The sequence below is a fragment of the Schistocerca serialis genome, chromosome 4 (genome assembly GCF_023864345.2).
Source record: "Schistocerca serialis cubense isolate TAMUIC-IGC-003099 chromosome 4, iqSchSeri2.2, whole genome shotgun sequence".
Lineage (NCBI taxonomy): Eukaryota > Metazoa > Arthropoda > Insecta > Orthoptera > Acrididae > Schistocerca > Schistocerca serialis.
This window is the reverse complement of record NC_064641.1, coordinates 736,490,010-736,512,595: the sequence shown is the minus strand read 5'-3', so window position 1 is coordinate 736,512,595 and position 22,586 is coordinate 736,490,010. Positions and strand designations below refer to the sequence as shown.

The following is a 22,586-nucleotide window of genomic DNA, read 5'->3' as shown; positions in this document are numbered from 1 at the left end:
ACAACTTTTCTTGGATGGAAATGGCGGGTGGCTGGAGCCTCCAGTAGGGTAGACCGTTCGCCTGGTGCAAGTCTTTCGAGTTGACGCCACTTCGGCGACTTGCGTGTCGGTGGGGATGAAATGATGATGATAAGGACAGTACAACATTCAGTCACTGAGCAGAGAAAAATCTCCGACCCAGTCGAGAATCGAACCCGGGTCGTGAGGTATGACACTCCGTTGCGCTGACCATTTAGCTACAAGGGCGGACTTTGCTTGGATACAGACAGGATAATGATTTAGTAACTTCTGCGTTTACCGCATATCACACAAAAGGTGTTCGAGAAAATGGCAACCTAGTGGAGCGATGTGTAGCACTGCCCTCTACCGCTGAGGGTAGGATCGACGATCCCAATCGCTGCACGTGTGACGAGATACGTTGTCTGGCGACGTCGCAAGTCCGGCAGTTATCATCCATTTTTGGGTCACTTCCCGACTTCAGGGGCGCCACGTGTCTCACATTAAATTACTTGTCTCTGCGTCAACTACGTTGCTTCGTGATTTTTGAACGTTAATATGAATCGGTCCGCAGCTCGTGGTCTTGCGGTAGCGTTCTCGCTTCCCGCGCCCGGGTTTCCCGGGTTCGATTCCCGGCGGGGTCAGGGATTTTCTCTGCCTCGTGATGACTGGGTGTTGTGTGATGTCGTTAGGTTAGTTAGGTTTAAGTAGTTCTAAGTTATGGGGGACTGATGACCATAGATGTTAAGTCCCATAGTGCTCAGAGCCATTTGAACCAATAAGAATCACTGTGTATGTTGCTATATTGTACAAAACATGTACTGAGACAATAATGATAATTAAGATCAAATACTCCACATGTCTGACCAGGTCTTACAAAATTCCTTGAACCATTGCGACAACAGGTGGAAGCAGCGTGAGATGGTATCTTCTAAGGTAATATTCTTCACGTATATGTTATGGATATGTACTTTTTTTTTAGAATTGCAGTGTATCAGCAGTAAGATATCGAAGATAACGATGTGTATATTGTGTGAGATAACTTGTCCAGAGACAGCATTGTCAATATGGTTACAAACAGTTTGTACGATACGCGAATAAAAATTCATCCATTTGGGACCATTGCTGCTGGGTGATCGTTTTTCGTTTTACATTAGTGTGCACGTGTTCGGTACGCAACTATTGAAGCGGGTGCCGCGAAGTGCGGGCGCGGGTGAGACAGGCCTGTAGCGGAGCTGCAGCCGCAGTGAAACAAAGCCACCGGGCGCCACCTGTTGAGTCTCCGAGGACACCCACGCACGTGAACACGGCTCTCTTTTGCGCTACTGACACCTGTACATTCAATGCCCCTGTGTCACAATTCCATAACAGCGGCATCATTTACTCGCTTCTACTCCAGGAAATCAAAATGAATATGGCGTAACACAGTGTGAGATGCTGCAATATAAGGCGATAAAGATTTAATTTTGACAGTGTTCCACACAAGCGGCTAGTAGTGAAATTGCATGCTTATGGAATATCGTCGTCAGTTATGTGACTAGATTTGTGATTTCCTGTCAGAAAGGTCACAGTTCGTAGTAATTGACCGAAAGTCGTCGAATAAAACAGAAGTGATTTCTGGCGTTCCCCAAGGTAGTGTTATAGACCCTTTCCTGTTCTTTATCTATATAAACGATTTGGGAGACAATCTGAGGAGCCGTCTTCGGTTATTTGCAGATGACGCTGTCGTTTATCGACTAATAAAGTCATCAGAAGATCAAAAAAAATTGCAAAACGACTTAGGAAAGATATCTGAATGGTGCGAAAAGTGGCAGTTGACCCAAAATAACGTAAAGTGTGAGGTCATCCACATGAGTGCTAAAAGAAACTCATTAAACTTCGGTTACACGATAAATCAGTCTAATCTAAAAGCCGTAAATTCAACTAGATACTTAGGTATTAGAATTACGAACAACTTGAATTGGAAGGAACACACAGAAAATGCTGTGGGGAAGGCTAACCAAAGACTGCGTTTTATTGGCAGGACACTTAGAAAATGTAACAGACCTACCAAGGAGACTGCCTACACTACGCTTGTCCGTCCTCTTTTAGAATACTGCTGTGCGGTGTGGGATCCTTACCAGATAGGACTGACGGAGTACATCAAAAAAGTTCAAAGAAAGGCAGCAAGTTTTGTATTATCGCGAAATATGGGAGAATGTGTCACAGCAATGATACAGGAATTGGGCTGGAAATCGTAAAAAGAAAGGCGTTTTTCGTTGCGACGGAATCTTCTCACGAAATTCGGATCACCAACTTTCTCGTCCGAGTGCGGAAATATTTTGTTGACACCGATCTACATAGGGAGGAACGATCACCACAATAAAAGAAGGGAAATAATAGCTCGTACGGAAAGATATAGGTATTCATTCTTTCCGCGCGCTATACGAGATTGGAATAATAGAGAATTGTGAAGGTGGTTCGATGAATCCTCTGACAGGCACTTAATAGTGATTTGCAGAGTATCCATGTAGCTGCAGATGTAGATATAATTGCCTCTCGGCTGGTACCTGCTTGAGTATAGCGTTTCTATTCGTTTCTCAACTATATTACGTTTATTACACGAAAATGTAGGCTTTCTGGGCTAATTTCAGTGATGAAGTCGTTACGGGTATCCGCCAAGTGACGGCGTGAGCTTGAAGCACCGAAATCTCCAGGCAAAACGTCGGTGTTCTGTGGGATGGAACATTTTATTACTACTGGACCGGGTACTCAAAGAGACGGTGAACATGCCAGTAGCCGAGCGGTCTGAGGCGCTGCAGTCATGGACCGTCGGCTGGTCCCGGCGGAGTTTCGAGTCCTCCCTTGGGCATGGGTGTGTGTGTTTGTCATTAGGATAATTTAGCTTGAGTAGTGTGTAAGCTTAGGGACTGATGACCTTAGCAGTTAAGTCCCATAAGATTTGACACACATTTGAACATTTTGAACACACCAGTAAACAACCATTCTGTCTAACGTGACAGCTATTATAACTAAGTACCGCAAGAAAAAATACTTCGGTGTGAGAACGGCGCAAGCAGCCGATTTACAGGCATAATCATAATCAGCACCACTACCGCCGCCACAACGGGCCGAACGCACTTTTACGGCGGCAAGTCACTGGCTCACACAATATTCCTTCGATGGAAAATGCTGCCGCCTACTAATTGTGAAAGACCACATCCCACAGGAACCTCGTACTTCGCCTATAGGTACAGAAACGGAACACGCCGAAATGTAGCTTCAAGACGATGCCTCAACTCGGCAGATAAACCGAGAAGAATTTATCAATTATCTTAACTTCAGCTATAAATATAAATAGTCCTTAATAATAAATGAAAAGCACCAGTTTGCTTTTGTTCTACAATATTACTTTTATTGCTAACCGGTTTTCGGCTTACAAGGCCATCTTCAGACATTTACTGAGTATTGTTTTATTTGTTGCTGTTGTCTTTGTATTCCACATAGGCTGTAGTTTCAATAGTTAAGGGTTTCCTTTTAACTTGTACTTGTATTACTGTCCATGCTTAACTCCCCTTATAGTTGTCTCATCAAATACTGTTCATATTTTACTTTGCTCATTTATTTAATGAAAACTGGTACACAGCCACTGCTTTGATTATAATGTTAATGTTAAAATGCAGTACCACCACACTCTCGAACTGTAGGTTCCCTCAAACACCTCCATTTTCCTGCATTTATTAATTTCTATTTATCTGATTGATATTGCTGAAGTTCCTTATGTATTCTGTATTTACATTGACAACTGTCTCTTCTTTTTTAATTGGTTGTGTATCATTCTCCATGTTTCATACCTCTTGATGAAGCCTTGTCTAGTACTAATTTTATCTTATTTTATTAGTTTTGTTTATTAATAGAAACTGTTATGTAGGCATGCTATTACTATTTTGTGCTAAAGGTTTTCCTGTCAACTCCATTGTCATTTATGTACTGTTCAGTTTTTACTATTTCATTGCAAAGATGTTACTTACTGTATGTTTCTACTTCAGCCTAGAAGTGTTACTTCTCTTCTAATGTTGTCTGCTAACATTTAACTTCTTTGGTGATAATACCCAGTAAATGTCTGAAGATGGCCTTGTAAGCCGAAAACCGGTTAGCAATAAAAGTAACATTGTAGAACAAAATCAAACTGGTGCTTCTCATTTATTATAATGTTGTTCTACCAAGAACCGACGGAAGATTCTGTTAATATGATAAGTAGACTATCTTTTTTCTAACTGAAATTTGTTCTAACATGATCATGATCATGATCGTGAACATAGCACAAAACCATGGACACACCAACAACACAGTACAGAAACTACATGATCGCATTGAAAGAAAAATTCAGACAGAATAAAGCAAAATTGAAAACAATACAGATATACTAACAAATAACAATAACATACAATGCTCGGCTCCTGGCCAATCAGGGCGCAGGAAATCGCGTGGCTGTGCTGGAGGTACCTTGCCGCCCGTCGGCCGAAAACGCTCCCTCTCTGCCGTGCGCCCTGTGGCTCTGAACATCATCTTCTCCCCCCGGTGCTGCGGCGCCGAACTCTCTGTTTCTGTAGCCGCCAAGCCATTCGGACTTGTCTGAATAGCAGCCACCACTTTTCTTTAACTTCGCCTAAGTTTGCTGCGAACTATGTTTCGCCCACCACTATGTCTTGGCTCACCCTCGCCTCCCCAGGCCTGACTCATGTTGCCCATTTGAATTCAAATCTGTTGATTTTTCTGCCAATAAATGGTCTCATCTCAAGAAAAGGTGTCAGAACAATTTATTTCAACACATTCACCCACGGCCTTAGCCGTTCCTAACAGAGCTGCACGAACACTGTTTATGCATTCGACAGCTGATGCCGTACTGTGTTTGACGAAGATTGCTGAGGAACCGATTAGTACGTCGTTTCGTATGGTACGGCTACACGTCTGCAAGCCAACATTTGAATGCTTACGATCATGGACGAGCAGCCGGTCAAAGTGACTCAACTGTGGCTACAGTAATGGGTGTGTCCAAAAGGGCGCTGAACGTGGAACTGCTATGCAAAAGCATGCCGGAGGTGATAGACGGACACTACATAGCAAGACGATCGATACAAAAGAGCAGACATCTCACTCGAAGGCAGATTGCTGCAGACCTTGCCACCGTCACCAGTACACGTGTCTGTGCCAGAACTATTTCGCTGCACTTACACCGGGCTGGTTTGTATGGTCGGAAGCCTGTTAAATGCATCCCCCTAGAAGCACGCCATCGTCGAGAAAGAGTTCGTTGGTGTAGGGTACATGTTGGTTGGGATTAGCAACAGTGGTTCAGAGTGATGTTCTGTGACGAACCCTGATTCATTGTGGCAATTGATTCTGGCCACCAGTTAGTCTGGGGAACGAAGGGAGCACGTTACACACCACATGTTCGTAATGTCATCGATATAACCTACGCGTTATGATGTGGGCAGGGATTGTGCACAAAGGCCGAACAGCGTTGCATATCTTTGTGCGAGCTACTGTTAGGTCTCGAATTTCTGTTTATGGACGGCAATGCCGATTCACACAGGGCATCTGAGGAGTCGGACACACTGGAAAGTGAAGATATTGAACGTATGGAATGAGCTGCGTACTGGCCGGACGTAAAGACTATAGAGCATGCCTGGGATGTTCTTGGCAGACGCATTTCTCATTGAACACCCTCTGCCCGAACTATGTAAGAACTGAAAACCGCTTTGAGAGAGAAATGGGATAATATTCACTACGAACTCCTCAACAGTTTGATAGCCAGCATGAATAACAAGTGCAAAATGTTTATTAGTGTCCGAGGAGGGCATGTTCCATACTGAGAATCCGATATCGACCTTTATGTTGGGAGTTTGATGTGTGTCAAACATGAACGTTATTGGTATCTGTTATCCTGCTATGTCTCTGTTCCTTAGCAATTGTCAAGCATTGTATTAATTTCATATGACCTGGCACAATCAGTTATTGAGTGTGGGCTTGCATTTTGTAAAATACATATGCAGCTCTGTGAGAATTGTCAGCAACTTTCGTAGTTTAAGTCATAGTTTAACAAGTTGAAGAGTTTATCTTTGCTTTGTCCCCGTTTGGACTCAGTCTCGTGTAGAAATAATTATCTTATGGTTGAAGCTCTCTTGTCCGTTTTGCTTTTGGAGAGGGTCCGTCTTGAGCAAAACACAATTTTTATCTTTTCTTTTTATTTCCCAGACATGTTTGTCTGAAGTTTCAGCATCATCAGTGGACTTATTATCTTTCTATAGAACAGGAAAAACGCTCTTTAATACTTGTACTTTTGAGACAGTATTTATAAATCTGACAAACAGACAAAGTTTTTTATATATATTTTGTTACCAAGCGCTGTCGTTTTCCTGAATTTTGAGGCTTGTTCTTGCAGTTGATTCTTTCTCAGTTTGTTATTTGCACTCATACAAAACTTAATGTAGAACAGTTACCTACTTCACAATTTAACGACTGAAAATGTTACTCTTACGCTTCAAATTAACTAATTGTGTGTGCAATTTTGTGTGTGTATGTGTGGGTGTGGGTGGGTTTTGTTTATTTAATTAATACATTTTCGTATTTTTATTTAAAAAATGAAAATATAAACAGAAAAAGGTAGAAATTAAATAAAAAACACCCATTAACTTTACACACACACACACACACACACACACACACACACACACACACACTGTGACATTCCCAGTCTTAAAATTTCGAAGTAAATAACTGTTCTACATTAATTTCTGTGTGGTTGCAGATGACAAATTGTGAAAGTAAACAACTACAATAAAAAAAAGAAACATAAAAATATAGGAAAAAATACACCGGGAGGTTATAGTTAAACTTTCCTTATTTAACACGTTATAACACGGAAACTAAATACCGTACGAGTATCAAACTTGGTAGCAGTAATGTCAACGACATGCAGAATCAATTCAATTGAAACAGTTTTAATGTGCTGCTACGGTATATCACCCCATTACATACCGGTACATACTGCTACAAAATGGGCTCAATATGATGCTCATAAGTGTCCAGAACAGTCTGAAAGCGCAGGATTTCATTCTGCACTGCAGAACGAGGCATCGCCGCAGGTATCCTGGCTACCTCTCTTGGTATGCTGCGCTTCAGATCTGCACATGTATGAATGTTCCCCTCGTAAACCCTGTCCTTCAGGTAGACCCACAACCAGAAATCACATGGATAGAGATCAAGTGATCGTGCCAGCCAAGCATTTGGAAACGATCGGCTGATAATTCGATCGTTTCGGAGAAGCAGGTGAACGTCACGAGCAATGTGCGGTGAGACTCATATTGCATGAAAGCTGTTGAGTTCAACGCGTCTCTCTCCTGTAGGGCGGATATGACATGCTGCCGAAGCATATCGCAATAACGCTGGCCAGTCGCACTGCACGTCTCTGGTGCTGTTCAAAAAACAATAGCCAATGATTAACGTAACGGTGAAGCCACATCATCTGGTGACACGTTCACCATACAGAGGAACAGTGGAACAGTGACTGGAGGTGAAGATCTCCACGGACTCGGAAAATCTGTGTGTTCACCTCACCCGTCGGAGAAAAGTGAACTTTTTCTGTCCATAGGCTGGTCCAGGGCCAGCCCTCGTCAACTTCAATCCTTGCGAGAAAGTGTAGAGCGAAGTGAACACCTCGTTGTGCGTCCTATGGTGCAAGCTGCTGTACCATAAGGGCCCTGTACGGATACCATTTGGGAATGGTTCGAAGCGCCTTCAGTACAGTCGACCACGAGATGTTCAACTGCCGTGACACAGCAAGCGCACTGTCTGACGATCGGGAATTGCGGTCTGCCATAGCAACAGCGATTTCATCAATCTGTGGTGCAACCGGTCGTCGACCTCTTCCCGGAACGACACTCAGTTCTCCAGTTGATTCGAATGTCATCCTCATGCTCCTTTCAGACGGCGATGCTGTCGAAGTGCAGCTGCACCATTACTGTTGTTTTGATAACAGAGCTTCACCAGCAATGCCCTGTACCTTTTGTCCAAGCTCATGTTGACACGCCAATAAGAGTGCTGCGAATCGTCACGTGTGAGAGGCTATGAATCCAGATGACTGATCATGTGGTGGCCATAGTTTAAACTGGACGGTGGCGCTGTGATGGATGGAAATCATTACCCCATACTCTGGGCATTAATGCTACTTTTGTACTCGTACAGTAGTTAGTTTCCGTGTTATATCGTGTAAAATATGGAAAGTTTAATTATAACCATCCGGTACAAAATTTTCTTTTTCAAAACTGTAAATTCTGACTTAAAAACTCAAATTTATATGAGTAAAAGTAGTAAAGAGATTTTTCCTGTTTTGTAGAAAGACAAAAAGTCCACTAATGACGCTGAAATTTCTGCAAAACATCTCTGGGAAATAAAAAGACAAGGTACACTACTGGCCATTAAAATTGCTACACCAAGAAGAAATGCAGATGATGAACGGGTATTCATTTGACAAATATACACTCCTGGAAATGGAAAAAAGAACACATTGACACTGGTGTGTCAGACCCACCATACTTGCTCCGGACACTGCGAGAGGGCTGTACAAGCAATGATCACACGCACGGCACAGCGGACACACCAGGAACCGCGGTGTTGGCCGTCGAATGGCGCTAGCTGCGCAGCATTTGTGCACCGCCGCCGTCAGTGTCAGCCAGTTTGCCGTGGCATACGGAGCTCCATCGCAGTCTTTAACACTGGTAGCATGCCGCGACAGCGTGGACGTGAACCGTATGTGCAGTTGACGGACTTTGAGCGAGGGCGTATAGTGGGCATGCAGGAGGCCGGGTGGACGTACCGCCGAATTGCTCAACATGTGGGGCGTGAGGTCTCCACAGTACATCGATGTTGTCGCCAGTGGTCGGCGGAAGGTGCACGTGCCCGTCGACCTGGGACCGGACCGCAGCGACGCACGGATGCACGCCAAGACCGTAGGATCCTACGCAGTGCCGTAGGGGACCGCACCGCCACTTCCCAGCAAATTAGGGACACTGTTGCTCCTGGGGTATCGGCGAGGACCATTCGCAACCGTCTCCATGAAGCTGGGCTACGGTCCCGCACACCGTTAGGCCGTCTTCCGCTCACGCCCCAACATCATGAGCCCACCTCCAGTGGTGTCGCGACAGGCGTGAATGGAGGGACGAATGGAGACGTGTCGTCTTCAGCAATGAGAGTCGCTTCTGCCTTGGTGCCAATGATGGTCGTATGCGTGTTTGGCGCCGTGCAGGTGAGCGCCACAATCAGGACTGCATACGACCGAGGCACACAGGGCCAACACCCGGCATCATGGTGTGGGGAGCGATCTCCTACACTGGCCGTACACCACTGGTGATCGTCGAGGAGACACTGAATAGTGCACGGTACATCCAAACCGTCATCGAACCCATCGTTCTACCATTCCTAGACCGGCAAGGGAACTTGCTGTTCCAACAGGACAATGCACGTCCGCATGTATCCCGTGCCACCCAACGTGCTCTAGAAGGTGTAAGTCAACTACCCTGGCCAGCAAGATCTCCGGATCTGTCCCCCATTGAGCATGTTTGGGACTGGATGAAGCGTCGTCTCACGCGGTCTGCACGTCCAGCACGAACGCTGGTCCAACTGAGGCGCCAGGTGGAAATGGCTTGGCAAGCCGTTCCACAGGACTACATCCAGCATCTCTGCGATCGTCTCCATGGGAGAATAGCAGCCTGCATTGCTGCGAAAGGTGGATATACACTGTACTAGTGCCGACATTGTGCATGCTCTGTTGCCAGTGTCTGTGTGCCTGTGGTTCTGTCAGTGTGATCATGTGATGTATCTGACCCCAGGAATGTGTCAATAAAGTTTCCCCTTCCTGGGACAATGAATTCACGGTGTTCTTATTTCAATTTCCAGGAGTGTATTATACTAGAACTGACATGTGATTACATTTTCACGCAGTTTGGCTGCATACATCCTGAGAAATCAGTACCCAGAACAACCACCTATGGCCGTAATAACGGCCTTGATACGCCTGGGCATTGAGTCAAACAGAGCTTGGATAGCGTGTACAGGTACAGCTGCCCATGCAGCTTCAACACGATACCACAGTTCATCAAGAGTAGTGACTGGCGTATTGTGACGAGCCAGTTGCTCGGCCACCATTAACCAGACGTTTTCAATTGGTAAGACATCTGGAGAATGAGCTGGCCAGGGCAGCAGTCGAACGTTTTCTGTATCCAGAAAGGCCCGTACAGGGCCTGCAACATGCGGTCGTGCATTATCCTGCTGAAATGTAGGGTTTCGCAGGGATCGAATGAAGGGTAGAGCCACGGGTCGTAACAAATCTGAAATGTAACGTCCACTGTTCAAAGTGCCGTCAATGCATACAAGAGGTGACAGAGACGTGTAACCAATGGCACCCCATACCATCACAGGATTCATCCGATAAAATGATGTTTTGCCATTCGTGCACCCAGGTTCGTCTTTGAGTACACCATCGCAGGCGCTCCTGTCTGTGATGCAGCGTCAAGCGTAACCGCAGCATTGGTCTCCGAGCTGATAGTCGATGCTGCTGCAAACGTCGTCGAACTGTTCGTGCAGATGGTTGTTGTCTTGCAAACGTCCCCATCTGTTGACGCAGGGATCGAGACGTAGCTGCACGATCCGTTACAGCCATGCGGATAAGATGCCTGTCGTCTCGACTGCTAGTGATACGAGGCCGTTGGGATCCAGCACGGCTTTCCGTATTACCCTCCTGAACCCACCGATTCCATATTCTGCGAACAGTCATTGGATCTCGACAAACGCGAGCAGCAATGTCGCGATACGATAAACCACAATCGCGATAGGCTACAATCCGACCTTTATCGAAGTCGGAAACGTGATGGTACGCATTTCTCCTCCTTACACGAGGCATCACAACAACGTTTCACCAGGCAACGCCTGTCAACTGCTGTTTGTGTATGAGAAATCGGTTGGAAAGTTTCCTCATGCCAGCACGTTGTAGGTGTCGCCATCGGCGCCAACCTTGTGGGAATGCTCTGAAAAGCAAATCATTTGCATATCACAGAATCTTTTTCTTGTCGGTTAATTTTCGCTTCTATAGTAGGTCATCTTCGTGGTGTAGCAATTTTAATGGCCAGTAGTGTGAAAACAGTGCTTTGCCCAGGGCGAACACTGTCCAAGAACAAACCTCTTGCGCTAGAAAAACGGCTCATTACGTGAAACCTACATTGTACAGTAACAATAAACTTAGCAAAAGGAGGTTAAAATGCTTCGTTTAGTTAACAGAGAATCGTGTCACGTTCCCTATGTCACGGCTAGGGTGCAGAGTACTTGCTTGGTCGGCTCACCCTGAGCGTGGCGACGTTGGCGGGGGCGGTGAGGACGACGCGAACGGGCGCCGTCCCCGGCTCAGCACACAGCCCCCAGTGCAGAACCCTCTGCTCACCGCTGCCGCCCCCACTCGCCTCGTCGGCACCAGCCTCGTCGTCGGCGTCGACGTCGGCGTCGGCGTCGGCCGTGTCTCGGGGTGCGCTCAGCGTCACCAGCACGCCGGGGTCGCAGCGGGCGTCGGCCGGCCCCGACTGCCAGGGCTCCGACTCCTGCAAAAAGATCACCGTGTAGGATGGGCTGCACCACTACCTGCTCTGCCGCTCTGCCTTCGACACACATCCTAACCTATCGCTTTATGTAACACAAACACAGCATGCACTGAGATGATAGAAGTCACGGATACGCGCATACACAGATGGCGGTAGCACCGTGTCCACCAGGTATAAAAGGGCAGTGCATTCGCGGAGCTGTCATTTGCACTCTGGTGATTCATATGAACCGTCCGGTATGGCCGAGCGGTTCTACGTGCTTCAGTCCGGAACCGCGCTGCTGCTACGGTAGCGGGTTTGAATCCTGCCTCGGGTATGGATGTGTGTGATGTCCTTAGGTTAGTTAGGTTTAAGTAGTTCTAAGTCCTAGGAGACTGATGACCTCGGATGTTAAGCCCCATAGTGCACAGAGCCATTTGAACCAATTTGATTCATATGAGAAGATTTGAGAAGATTTCCGACGCGATTATGGTCCCACGACAGGAATTAACAGATTTTGAACGCAGAATTGTAGTTGGAGCTAGACGCATGGGACATTACATTTCGGAAATCGTTAGGGAGATAAAAATTTCGTGATTCACAGTGTCAAGAATGTGTCGATAATACCGGTGAACCGTGCCGTTTACCAAGTTTCCTGTTTTTCCCTTGGTTTACTCCTGTTTGGAGTTTCCGCGCTTTCCTAGGTGGTGTCGCGGAGCCTCCGCGAGCGCGCTGCTAGCGCGCCTGCTTGGAGGAGGCGCTGTGTTCCGTGCAGAGGGCGTACTACGGAGTTGAGACGAGTGTTTGGCCCTGGGCGATCGTTCTGCAGCGGGACGCTCGGTCCCTCTATGCCAAGTCTGGATGGGCCCAAAAACCCGGGGCGTGAGGTCACAAGAGGCCGTAAATCTGTGGACAACGTTTGGTTTCCGTTCATGGGCTGGGGAAGCTATAAAGTCCGTCTGCGGCTGTCAATAACCTCCAGAAGGTTGTATCGTCACTGAAAGTAAGATTTTTCGTCTAGTTAGTGCAACGGTAGTCATCTGGCGGGGCCAATCTCTCGGCGTTGTGGGTGATATTAGTCACTGTGTGGCAACGTTTCTCTGCTTTGAGTTTCTGATCAAAAATTGCCTTGCGTGTGTGTTACTGCCCCCTTACATGATCGTGCATTTGTACGTCATAGTGATTTAAGGCGAGCGTCGTAAAGAAACAAAAAAGAAAAATTTTTTGGCTGTGGACCTTCTGCAAACCGTTGTTTTTCCATGGACGGCGTATGTCACTGTTTGGATAAGCACGTTGTAAAATGTTAAATAACCTTGTACTCTCAGGCGGAGAGATAGAGTCAATTAATTTTATGGATGTCCGAAATGCGAGATTATGTTAATGTTCGCCAATATCTGTTGTGTTTAGTACATAGGCATATTTAACTTTAGTCGTTATTGTGTATATATTCTTGTGTTAAGGAGTTTAGTCCCCGTGGCATTTAAGTGTTCTATTTAATTATATTCAAGGCAGTGTTGGAGTTTCTATTTGGTAATCCGCCTAGCCACGACTGATGTCGGTTGCTCGGTCTGTCTTTAATTTAGGGTTACAATTCTTAATGAGTGATCGTCCTTAATGGTGTTGTGGTGTCACCGCCAGACACCACACTTGCTAGGTGGTAGCTTAAATCGGCCGCGGTCCATTTAGTACATGTCGGACCCGCGTGTCGCCACTGTGTGATCGCAGACCTAGCGCCACCACAAGGCAGGTTTCGAGATACGATAGAGCACTCGCCCCAGTTGTACGGACGACATTGCTAGCGACAATACGGACGAAGCCTTCCTCTCATTTGCCGAGAGTCAGTTAGAATAGCCTTCTGCTAAGTCCATGGCTACGACCTAGCAAGGCGCCAATTGTAACAGTGCATGTATCTTACGAGTCTCATTTGTATAGCCAAGAGAGATGTATCACAAGGAGTAAATAAAGTTAAGTATATTCCAAAGCTACGTATTTTCTTGATAGCAGTCATAACGTATCTTGTTCCAGACTTCACGCCCGTCTGCGTTAGATAGCGTGCCTATCGGCCCCCTCAAAATAACACTGTGTCGGCACTTCTGTCGACACATCAGGTGTAACATTTAATGTACGTCTGATAGTCCCCTTTATCACCTATTGACTTCGTTCAGAGACTGAAAAGGTGATCCTCGCTCAAGTTTATGGGACTTTACTAACCGTTGATCTTTATTGTTTATGGTATTAAAAATGTTTGTTAAAAAGGACTAATTTTAGATTCCTATTGTTTATTAATTCTTAGATTGTATAGGAAATATTACGATTGCAAATATTCTCTCATTGTTACACTTGCTTGTTCTGTGGTTTACAATGAAGAATGTGACAATAAATGCAAAATCTAAAGTGAAGCGTTGGGGCGAATTAATCATTTCCTTTAATACCATTAAAGGTAACTGATTGTTTGTCTCTTATCATTGAAACTGGTTGGGAGAATAGTTTGACCCCGTAGAAAGAGTACATCAATTGGATTTCATGAATTTCCTCTCACCACGGACAACTCAGTAGCCGACGGCTGTCACTTAACGACTGAGAGCAGCGGCGTTTGCGTAGAGTTGTTAGTGCTAACAGACAACCAACGTTGCGCGAAATAACCGCAGCAATCAATGTGGGGCATATGGTGAACGTCTCCGTTTGTTCAGTGCGGCGAAATTTGGCGTTAATGGGCTGTGGCAGCAGACGACCGACGCAAGTGCCTTTGCTAACGACACTGCCTGCAGTTCCTCTCTAGGGCTCATGACCATGTCGGTTGGAGCCTAGACTACTGGAAAACCACGCCGTCGTCAGATGAGTCCCGATTTCAGTTAGTAAGAGCTGATGGTAGGGTCCGAGTGTGATGTAGACCAAACGACGCCATGGACCCATGTTGTTAACAAGGCACTGTGCAAGCTGGTGGTGACTACATATTGGTGTGGGCTGTGTTTACATGGAATGGACTGATCCTCTGTTCGGGTGAACTGATCATTAACAGGACTCTGAGACCATTTCCAGCCATTCATGCACTTCATGTCGCCAAACAACGATAGGATTTTTATGGGTGACAGTGCACCATGTCAGTGTGTCACAATTTTTCGCAACTGGTTTAAATAACATTGTGGACAATTCGGGAGAGTGACTTGGCCACGGGCATCGGTCGACGTGTATCCTCTTAAACGTAATGACAGGTCAATTCGTGCAGAAAATCCTGCACCGAAAATATTTTCGCAATTATAGACCACTATACAGGCAGTGTGGCTCAGTATTTCTGCAGGTGACTTCCAACGACTTGTTGAGTCCATGCTACGTCGAGTTTCTGCACAACGCCAGGCAAAAGGAGAAACGCAGCGATATTAGGAAGTATCCCATGACGCTTGTCACCTCAGTGTACAATCACTTGACAAACGCCAATGGTGTGCAAAACTTTAGGACGAAAGTAACTTTCGCTCGATTTCCCACTGCCACCGCATTTTTTTCTTCAATAATTCTTTATTAAACATAATGAGGATTACAGAAACGAAATAATGATGTTTTATCTAAGCACCCTATTTTTCGACGTAATCCCCATCCCGTTCTATGGCCTTCATCCAGTGTGAAACAAGGGCGTGTATGCCTTGTTGGTACCAATCTTTGTCCTGATGGTAGAGCCAATGCTTCACTACATGAATCGTTTCCTCATCGTCCTCAAAATGTCTTCCAAGAACGCCATCCTTTAATGGACCAAACAAGTGGAAGACCGAGGGGGCTAGGCCAGGGCTGTCAGGTGTGACAGCCGTGGACGGTCTCCTCGAAAGCTGCAAATCGTGGAGCTCCGGCGAACCGCGTTCTGTTCACCTCACCCACTGTGTCCAGCGACTAACTGTTCTTCTGTCGACAGCAGATTCTCCATAGACTTTGCGTAAGCGGTTGTGAATATTCTCCAAAGTTTCTTTCTCTGCAGCGAGAAATTCAATGACGGCACGTTGCTTGTAACGTACATCACCTACAGATGCCATTTTGAAACTGTCCTGCAGCTACGCTATCTGTCGGAAGTGACGGAAACTAGGTGCGCTCACTCAGGAGACGTCAAATAATACGTACGTATCGTTTCGCATTCGTTGCATTGTTTTCGTATGAGAAAAAAAATGCGGTACATTACTTTCTGGGTATCCCTCGTAGATCGATGAAACTGTCACCAATTAAAAAAAAAGTATAGTGCAGGAAAGTGACTGAAAGAAATGCGCAATGAACTGAACATAAATGACAATTTTGTTCTAAGACCAAAAGCGCCATGCACTCCACCTTGCCTTCTCTATACGCCTCCCATCCCCCACGTGGATCCTCTATGACCTGATTCCTTTCCCCCATCTGCTCCTATTCCTCGAACATATCCGCATACTCTACACCTCCCGCCGCCTTGACCCCCCTCATTCCCTGGTTGCTCCTCTCCTCTCCTCTCCAACCCCCGCCCTCTGCCACTCTTTCACTGTTGTGTCCCCCCTACCTCCATCTCTACACCCTTCATCTCCTTTCCCAAGGTGGCTTTCGTCAACTCCCCCTCCCAGATGATGCCCTCTCTCCCTTCATCCATCCCTCCTATTAACCCTGATCCTCATCTCCCCCTCCTTTCCTCTGTCCTTTCCCTGGGCTCCCTCTTCCCCCCCCCCCCCATCCAACCTGCTTTTTCCCCACCAAACCTCTCTCTGCCTCCCTTCTCCCCCTCACCCCCAAGTCCTTTTGCATTCCCCTCCTCTGCCTTTCCCCACTCCCTGTCGCATCTGCCCAGCCCCCCCCCCCCCCACTCTTATGGGTCCTGGTTCTCCATTGGCTCCTTCCCCCTCCCCCCACTTCCCACTTCGTTTTTACTCTCCTTCCCCCCTTTTCTTTCCCATCATCTGTCCAGTTCCCCCCCCCCCCCCCCGCCTCTGCCCTCGGCTATGGTATGTCATATTTGTGCCAACTTTTTAATGCAGTGGTCGAGTGAGTGTTCAATGTTGCGTGTCTTCCAAAGTGTTGCGAACAGATATCATGCTGTTGCTGAGTGTGAATTTTATATCTCTTGTAAACAGAAACCAGACAGTCGCCGTGTTTTTTAATTGTCTGTCTATTATTTTACCTGTCTGCGTCCTGTATATTTTATTAGCATCATCAACCCTTTGTTTTATGTTTTTGCCGACCGCAGTGGTCTAGCGGTTCAGGCACTCAGTCCGGAACTGCACGACTGCTACGGTCGCAGGTTCGAATCCTGCCTCGGGCATGGATGTGTGTGATGTCCTTAGGTTAGTTAGGTTTAAGTAGTTCTAAGTTCTAGGGGACTGATGACCACAGCAGTTAAGTCCCATAGTGCTCAGAGCCATTTTTATGTTTTAAGTTCCACAATTTTCCGCCATTTTACCACTTAAGTCACCGATTTTATCGCCTACATTTATTATTTATTATCTCCATCTTTTTAAAACAAATTCTGTAGGCTGAAGAGTGGTGTACTAAGCTGCTGCCAGCCCTCCCCCTTCGGGGGGAATCGAAACTCAATAAAATAAAAAAAAGACAAAAACTCCCTCCCCTGCTGCACCTTGCTCTCCCCTCCTTTTCCATCCTCTCAGGCCTCTCCCTCGGCAGGGCCCACCTGGCAGTTTATTCTTCATCGTGTGTCATCCAAGTAGGTTTAAATTGTGTTGTTCTGGAGTGTTTTTAATACTGTGGCCAACTTTTAACCTGTGCGTGTGAATTCAGTGTCGTTTTTATGTTCTACGAATCGCGAGCTGTGTTTTTTTTAATCTTATGTAGACTTTTTTAATTGTCCCTCCATGAACGTCTCCATGTCAGTGTATTTTTATCTCCATTATCTCGCTTTACTCTGTTTTATGTCCCCCTTTTTTATCGCCTTATATGTAACATTTTCTTCTTGTATTAGCTGTCATATCACTTGGCTGAAGAGCGTATTGTGTTGCTGACAGCCCTCCCCTGCCCACATGGGGCAGGGGAATGAAATCACAACAAAGAAAAAAAAGAAAATAATTACACTGAAGTCACCGTGATTCATGATTGCCTTCTTGGCGTTGCAGAGGGCGGGATTGGTTCTTTATGGGACATGTAATGACTACAGACGGTAAGGTGTGGTCTGCAACGTGCTCCCATGCTGACCACAAGATTCGTAAGGAGTTCGTTTTGCAGGGTATTCCATTCCTTCACCAGTGCGGTTGACAACTAAGAGGTATGGAGTGTCCCCACTGTTGTTCAGCTGTGTGCTAGAAAATATAATCAGAAAATATAGGAAAAGAACAGAAGAAAAGCGAATTAGAACACTCAGAATTGGGAGAAAAGAGGATAATTAGAGTTTTGGTTCAAATGGCTCTGAGCACTATGGGACTTAACATCTATGGTCGTGAGTCCCCTAGAACTTAGAACTATTTAAACCTAACCAACCTAAGGACATCATACACATCCATGCGTGAGGCAGGATTCGAACTTGCGACCGTTGCGGTCGCGTGGTTCCAGACTGAAGGTTGACAACAGCTGGATGGTTGTTGGTCATGAGGACATGCTGCAACCCGTCTTCCCCTAACGCACATCACAGAAGAGCTCGATGGGATTTAAGTCAGAGAAACTGCCAAGTCCGTCCATTCGCCGAAAATCCTCTTGTTACCTTCTTCTGCACTGTTCGACAGCTCGTGCATTGTCATCCACAGAAATGAAATGAGGGCCGAATGCACTCACGAAAAGATGCGCATATCGTAGGAGTACAGATTTACAAAAATCTCACTAGTGAGTCTGCCGTATCCAAAGACATGGACGGCAATATGCCCAGGCAACGTTATGCCTTCCTGTACCATAACAGCAATACCATCAAAACTGTGTCAAGTTTAACAATGTTCCTGGGTGCATTATGTGTTCTAATCTCTTGCCATATGAGGGTACGGCAAAGAATTTAACTTAACTATTGACACATGCACTCGGCCTCCGTTAACATCATACTAAGAACTCACAAATATTTGTTGATAATATAAAGCAGATGAGGACTGGCTGAAGTGAAGACATGGTCGGGCAATACGTATTTCCCCTTTTTACGATGGCGGCAGTAGAAGATGCATTGAAAGTATTTGATAGAGTTGATTGTATAATATGCGAATGCTGGTTACATTTAAGCACTTTGTGATTTCTCTCAGAAATGCGTAACAACTAAAACAAGGAGAAACATCGTTCACAACAATGTATTACACGAATTTCCCCTTTCTACGATGGCGGCAGTAGAAGACGCATTAAAAGTATTTGATAGAGTTGATTGTATAATATGTGAATGCTGGTTACATTTAAGCACTTTGTGATTTCTCTCAGAAATGCGTAACAACTAAAACAAGGAGAAACATCGTTCACAACAATGTATTACATAAGCAGACGAAATGCTACTGAGAATACTGACAGTGTTCTAGAACACTGTAGCCATCAGACAATCAGCATAATAGCCCTAACCCGGCCATGACAGCAAAATAGAGCTGCCTAAAAACATTGTGGCTTGTTACGCTCTCCCTTAACATTCCTTTTTTTTGTCTTTTTTCTTGACTAGGAAAGAAGAAATAAAACGCACTCAACGAGGTAGACGTCAGTGCTGGGAGGCTTTTAGGAATGCACCGCAGATAACCGCCAGAGTAACTTGTCTTGCAGAGCAGCAGTTTGTTTCTGTGTACTGGGGAGTATGAGAGATAAAATTACCGTGTTACTCCAGTTTTAGAGTCTTGGCAGACGCAAAAAAAAGAGCTTGTGTCTTTCATACGAAGTTATTATTCGAAAAGCAAGCAGCAAAAGCTATGATTTTTGACATCATAAAGGCTTTTCTGGAAAATATTTAGCTACCGACTGCATGAAGTACCTGTTTTGGGGCACTTAGGAGCATGTTAAGAGTAGTTTGTAGTAGCTTAGAAGCATGGTATACATGTATTGATATTTATATCATGTATGTAACTTAACACTGTATTTATTTTTAGAGGCTATCGATGTTTTAGCTCTCGGAACCTCTGCGGCGACTTTAACTACTGCTAGTATTAAAGCCACGTATGTAGCTACTATGGTATGCTGAACATGTTTTGTACTTAGCAATGAGTGCATCCAAATTAAGCAGTCAAGTGAGCGTAGATTGGCACAATGTTCATCAATGGATCCTTTTCGTACGTAAATGTGATGCCAATGAAAGTTCTGTACTACTAGTTCCCCCTCACGAATACATTCACTTTAACGATAATACACTTCATGCACCTAATTACCACAGAGACATTATTTTTTTCTTTCCTTTCATGACAGATGAAAATTAAGAAGTAGAGAGCATTTGCCGTTGACGCAACCGCGTGGATGGCGGTTACTGCACTAGACTGCCAAGAGGACGTTATAGTCAGTGATTCATGAACTTTTCAATAACAAGGAAAATTTATTATTGTAAGCACAATCTGTGTGAAATTTAGGCGTATTGACAAGAAGAATCTTACTGTCCCGTTTTTCCAACTTTGTAGTACGTTTCCAGTTGCCGTGGCATTTTCACTCCTACAATGTGATTTATTAACCGTAACACAGGAGAATTGCGTCTGAAGGTGTCAATCCCTCACTCCTATTACGCCATAATGTTAGTGTGCGACGACCTATATAGCTCGTACCTACGAAGAGCTTAAAATTTCAGAGTAGTGACGTTTCTCTTCATATTACATCTTTCCTCACATCTCTAGATAAAGTTTTGTGCAAATGTCATTATTTGTTCTTCCAAACTACTCTCTTCAACATTAAACCGTGATGAGCTACAGCTTCGACATTGCAGACTATCTTCAGTTGTACGAAGCTAAAATTTCAGCTGAGATTTTTACGCCAAATAACTGGCGTCTATAAAATAGTGGATCAACGCTCACCATTACTTGGCATAAAATCGTGTTTGAGGACATGATTCACGATTGAAATGTTCGCAGAGCTGAAGATGATTTGATTCAAACTGAGTGTATTAACATTATTAGACAAAAATATGTGTAGTGCGTGACACCACATTTCTTGAGAAATGTGGGGAATAGCTACAGCGATGACAACGATATACCGGATGTTTTTCGTGAAAATGTACGTTAAAAGCAACCAAATGGTTCAAATGGCTCTAAGCACTATGGGACTTAACATCTGAGTTCATCAGTCCCCTAGACTTAGAACTACTTAAATCTAACTAACCTAAGGACATCACACACATCAATGCCCGAAGCAGGATTCGAACCTGCGACCGTAGCAGCAACGCGATTCCGGACAGAAGCCCCTAGAAACGCTCGGCCGCAGCGGCCGGCCAAAAGCAACCCTTTGAGAGAGATTATACACTCGTAACGAAAGATTCTTACACTCGATGTTCATGTGAGGTTCCAGTTCGAGGGTGATGATTTTAATTTTGCTGAATCATGGGGAATTCATATGCCAAGAGGTTTCGGCCATTAGTCCATTCCCTTTCCTCCTCTTTCTCAGGGGAAATCTCTGTCTGGACTCCGTTGGTGGTTGCTCGTTAATTCTCTGAAAAGTGACAAAAAGCATCATGATCATTAGCGTAATTGTTATGTCCATTTCCTGGTTTTCCGGCCACCGGCACCCGATTTGGAGGTTGTGGGTTTTACAGCAGCGTCGCTAAAGGCGGATATTATGACGAAAAACTTGGCAAAGAAAACATAAGACGTGGTATTACTAAGGTGGAACTGCCATTGGATACTGGTGGCGTAATTCTAATGGTCACGAGGAGAATGACGTTTTGGCGTACTTTATACTGGGGAGTCTCACTACTTTATTCACAGAGTTTTTAAACCGCTTGTGTGTAGTGCGAAACTAACTGACAAAGTTAGCCATTCTGGAACTCAGTTTCGTTTGTTACTGCCGCACGGTCAGTAAAGTTTTAATACGCAGCATTCAGCAGCGTCGTCATACGTTAAATACGATCCCGCCGTAATGCATGGCTCGTTCCAGCTCCAGAGAGCATCGTTGTTGGCGCAGGGCGGTAGCGCGACTGAAGAAATGAAGAGATGTACGAGCCGGCGGCGGGCTGAATGTTAAATACCGCGTGGGCCGGGCAGGAAGTGGGGCGCGGTTTAGAAGGCGTCCGGATTAGGGCCGCAGCCACTTGGCCCGGCAAGTGGGTCGCCAAACTTGCGCAAAAGTTCCCTCCGCAGCCGGATTCGGGCCGATTGCCGGCCAAGTCGTCTCGCATACTGAGTTGGCTCGATCTGGAACTACGGGAGATTATGGGAGTTTGCCATATTCGCGGCACCAGGTCACAGTTGTCTAAAGTGCAAAACCGTAATAATTCCGTAAACGATGAATATACGTAGGCTCCCATTTAGTCTCCTTAAAATTCCTCTCGGTGTACTAGCGTATTGTCTTATACAGCTGTCTTCTATCTATTTCTGCTTCTATCTATACATATACACTACTGGAAATTGAAATAAGAACACCGTGAATTCATTGTCCCAGGAGGGGGAAACTTTATTGACACATTCCTGGGGTCAGATACATCACATGATCACACTGACAGAACCACAGGCACATAGACACAGGCAACAGAGCATGCACAATGTCGGCACTAGTACAGTGTATATCCACCTCTCGCAGCAATGCAGGCTGCTATTCTCCCATGGAGGCGATCGTAGAGATGCTGGATGTAGTCCTGTGGAACGGCTTGCCATGCCATTTCCACCTGGCGCCTCAGTTGGACCAGCGTTCGTGCTGGACGTGCAGACCGCGTGAGACGACGCTTCATCCAGTCCCAAACATGCTCAATGGGGGACAGATCCGGAGATCTTGCTGGCCAGGGTAGTTGACTTACACCTTCTAGAGCACGTTGGGTGGCACGGGATACATGCGGACGTGCATTGTCCTGTTGGAACAGCAAGTTCCCTTGCCGGTCTAGGAATGGTAGAACGATGGGTTCAAATGGTTCAAATGGCTCTGAGCACTATGGGACTTAACTGCTGAGGTCATCAGTCCCCTAGA

The 22,586-nt window shown here is 45.6% G+C and overlaps 1 protein-coding gene across 1 annotated transcript in view; it reads right to left on the bottom strand.

The window, feature by feature from the left end:
• The window catches only part of LOC126474735 (uncharacterized), a 575,439-nt gene that overhangs the window by 542,935 nt on the left and 9,918 nt on the right, over positions 1 to 22,586 (bottom strand). The window contains exon 2 of the mRNA XM_050102214.1: positions 11,370 to 11,621. Within this exon, the coding sequence (XP_049958171.1) occupies positions 11,370 to 11,621 (252 nt within the window). The remainder of the gene's footprint in view (positions 1 to 11,369; positions 11,622 to 22,586) is intronic.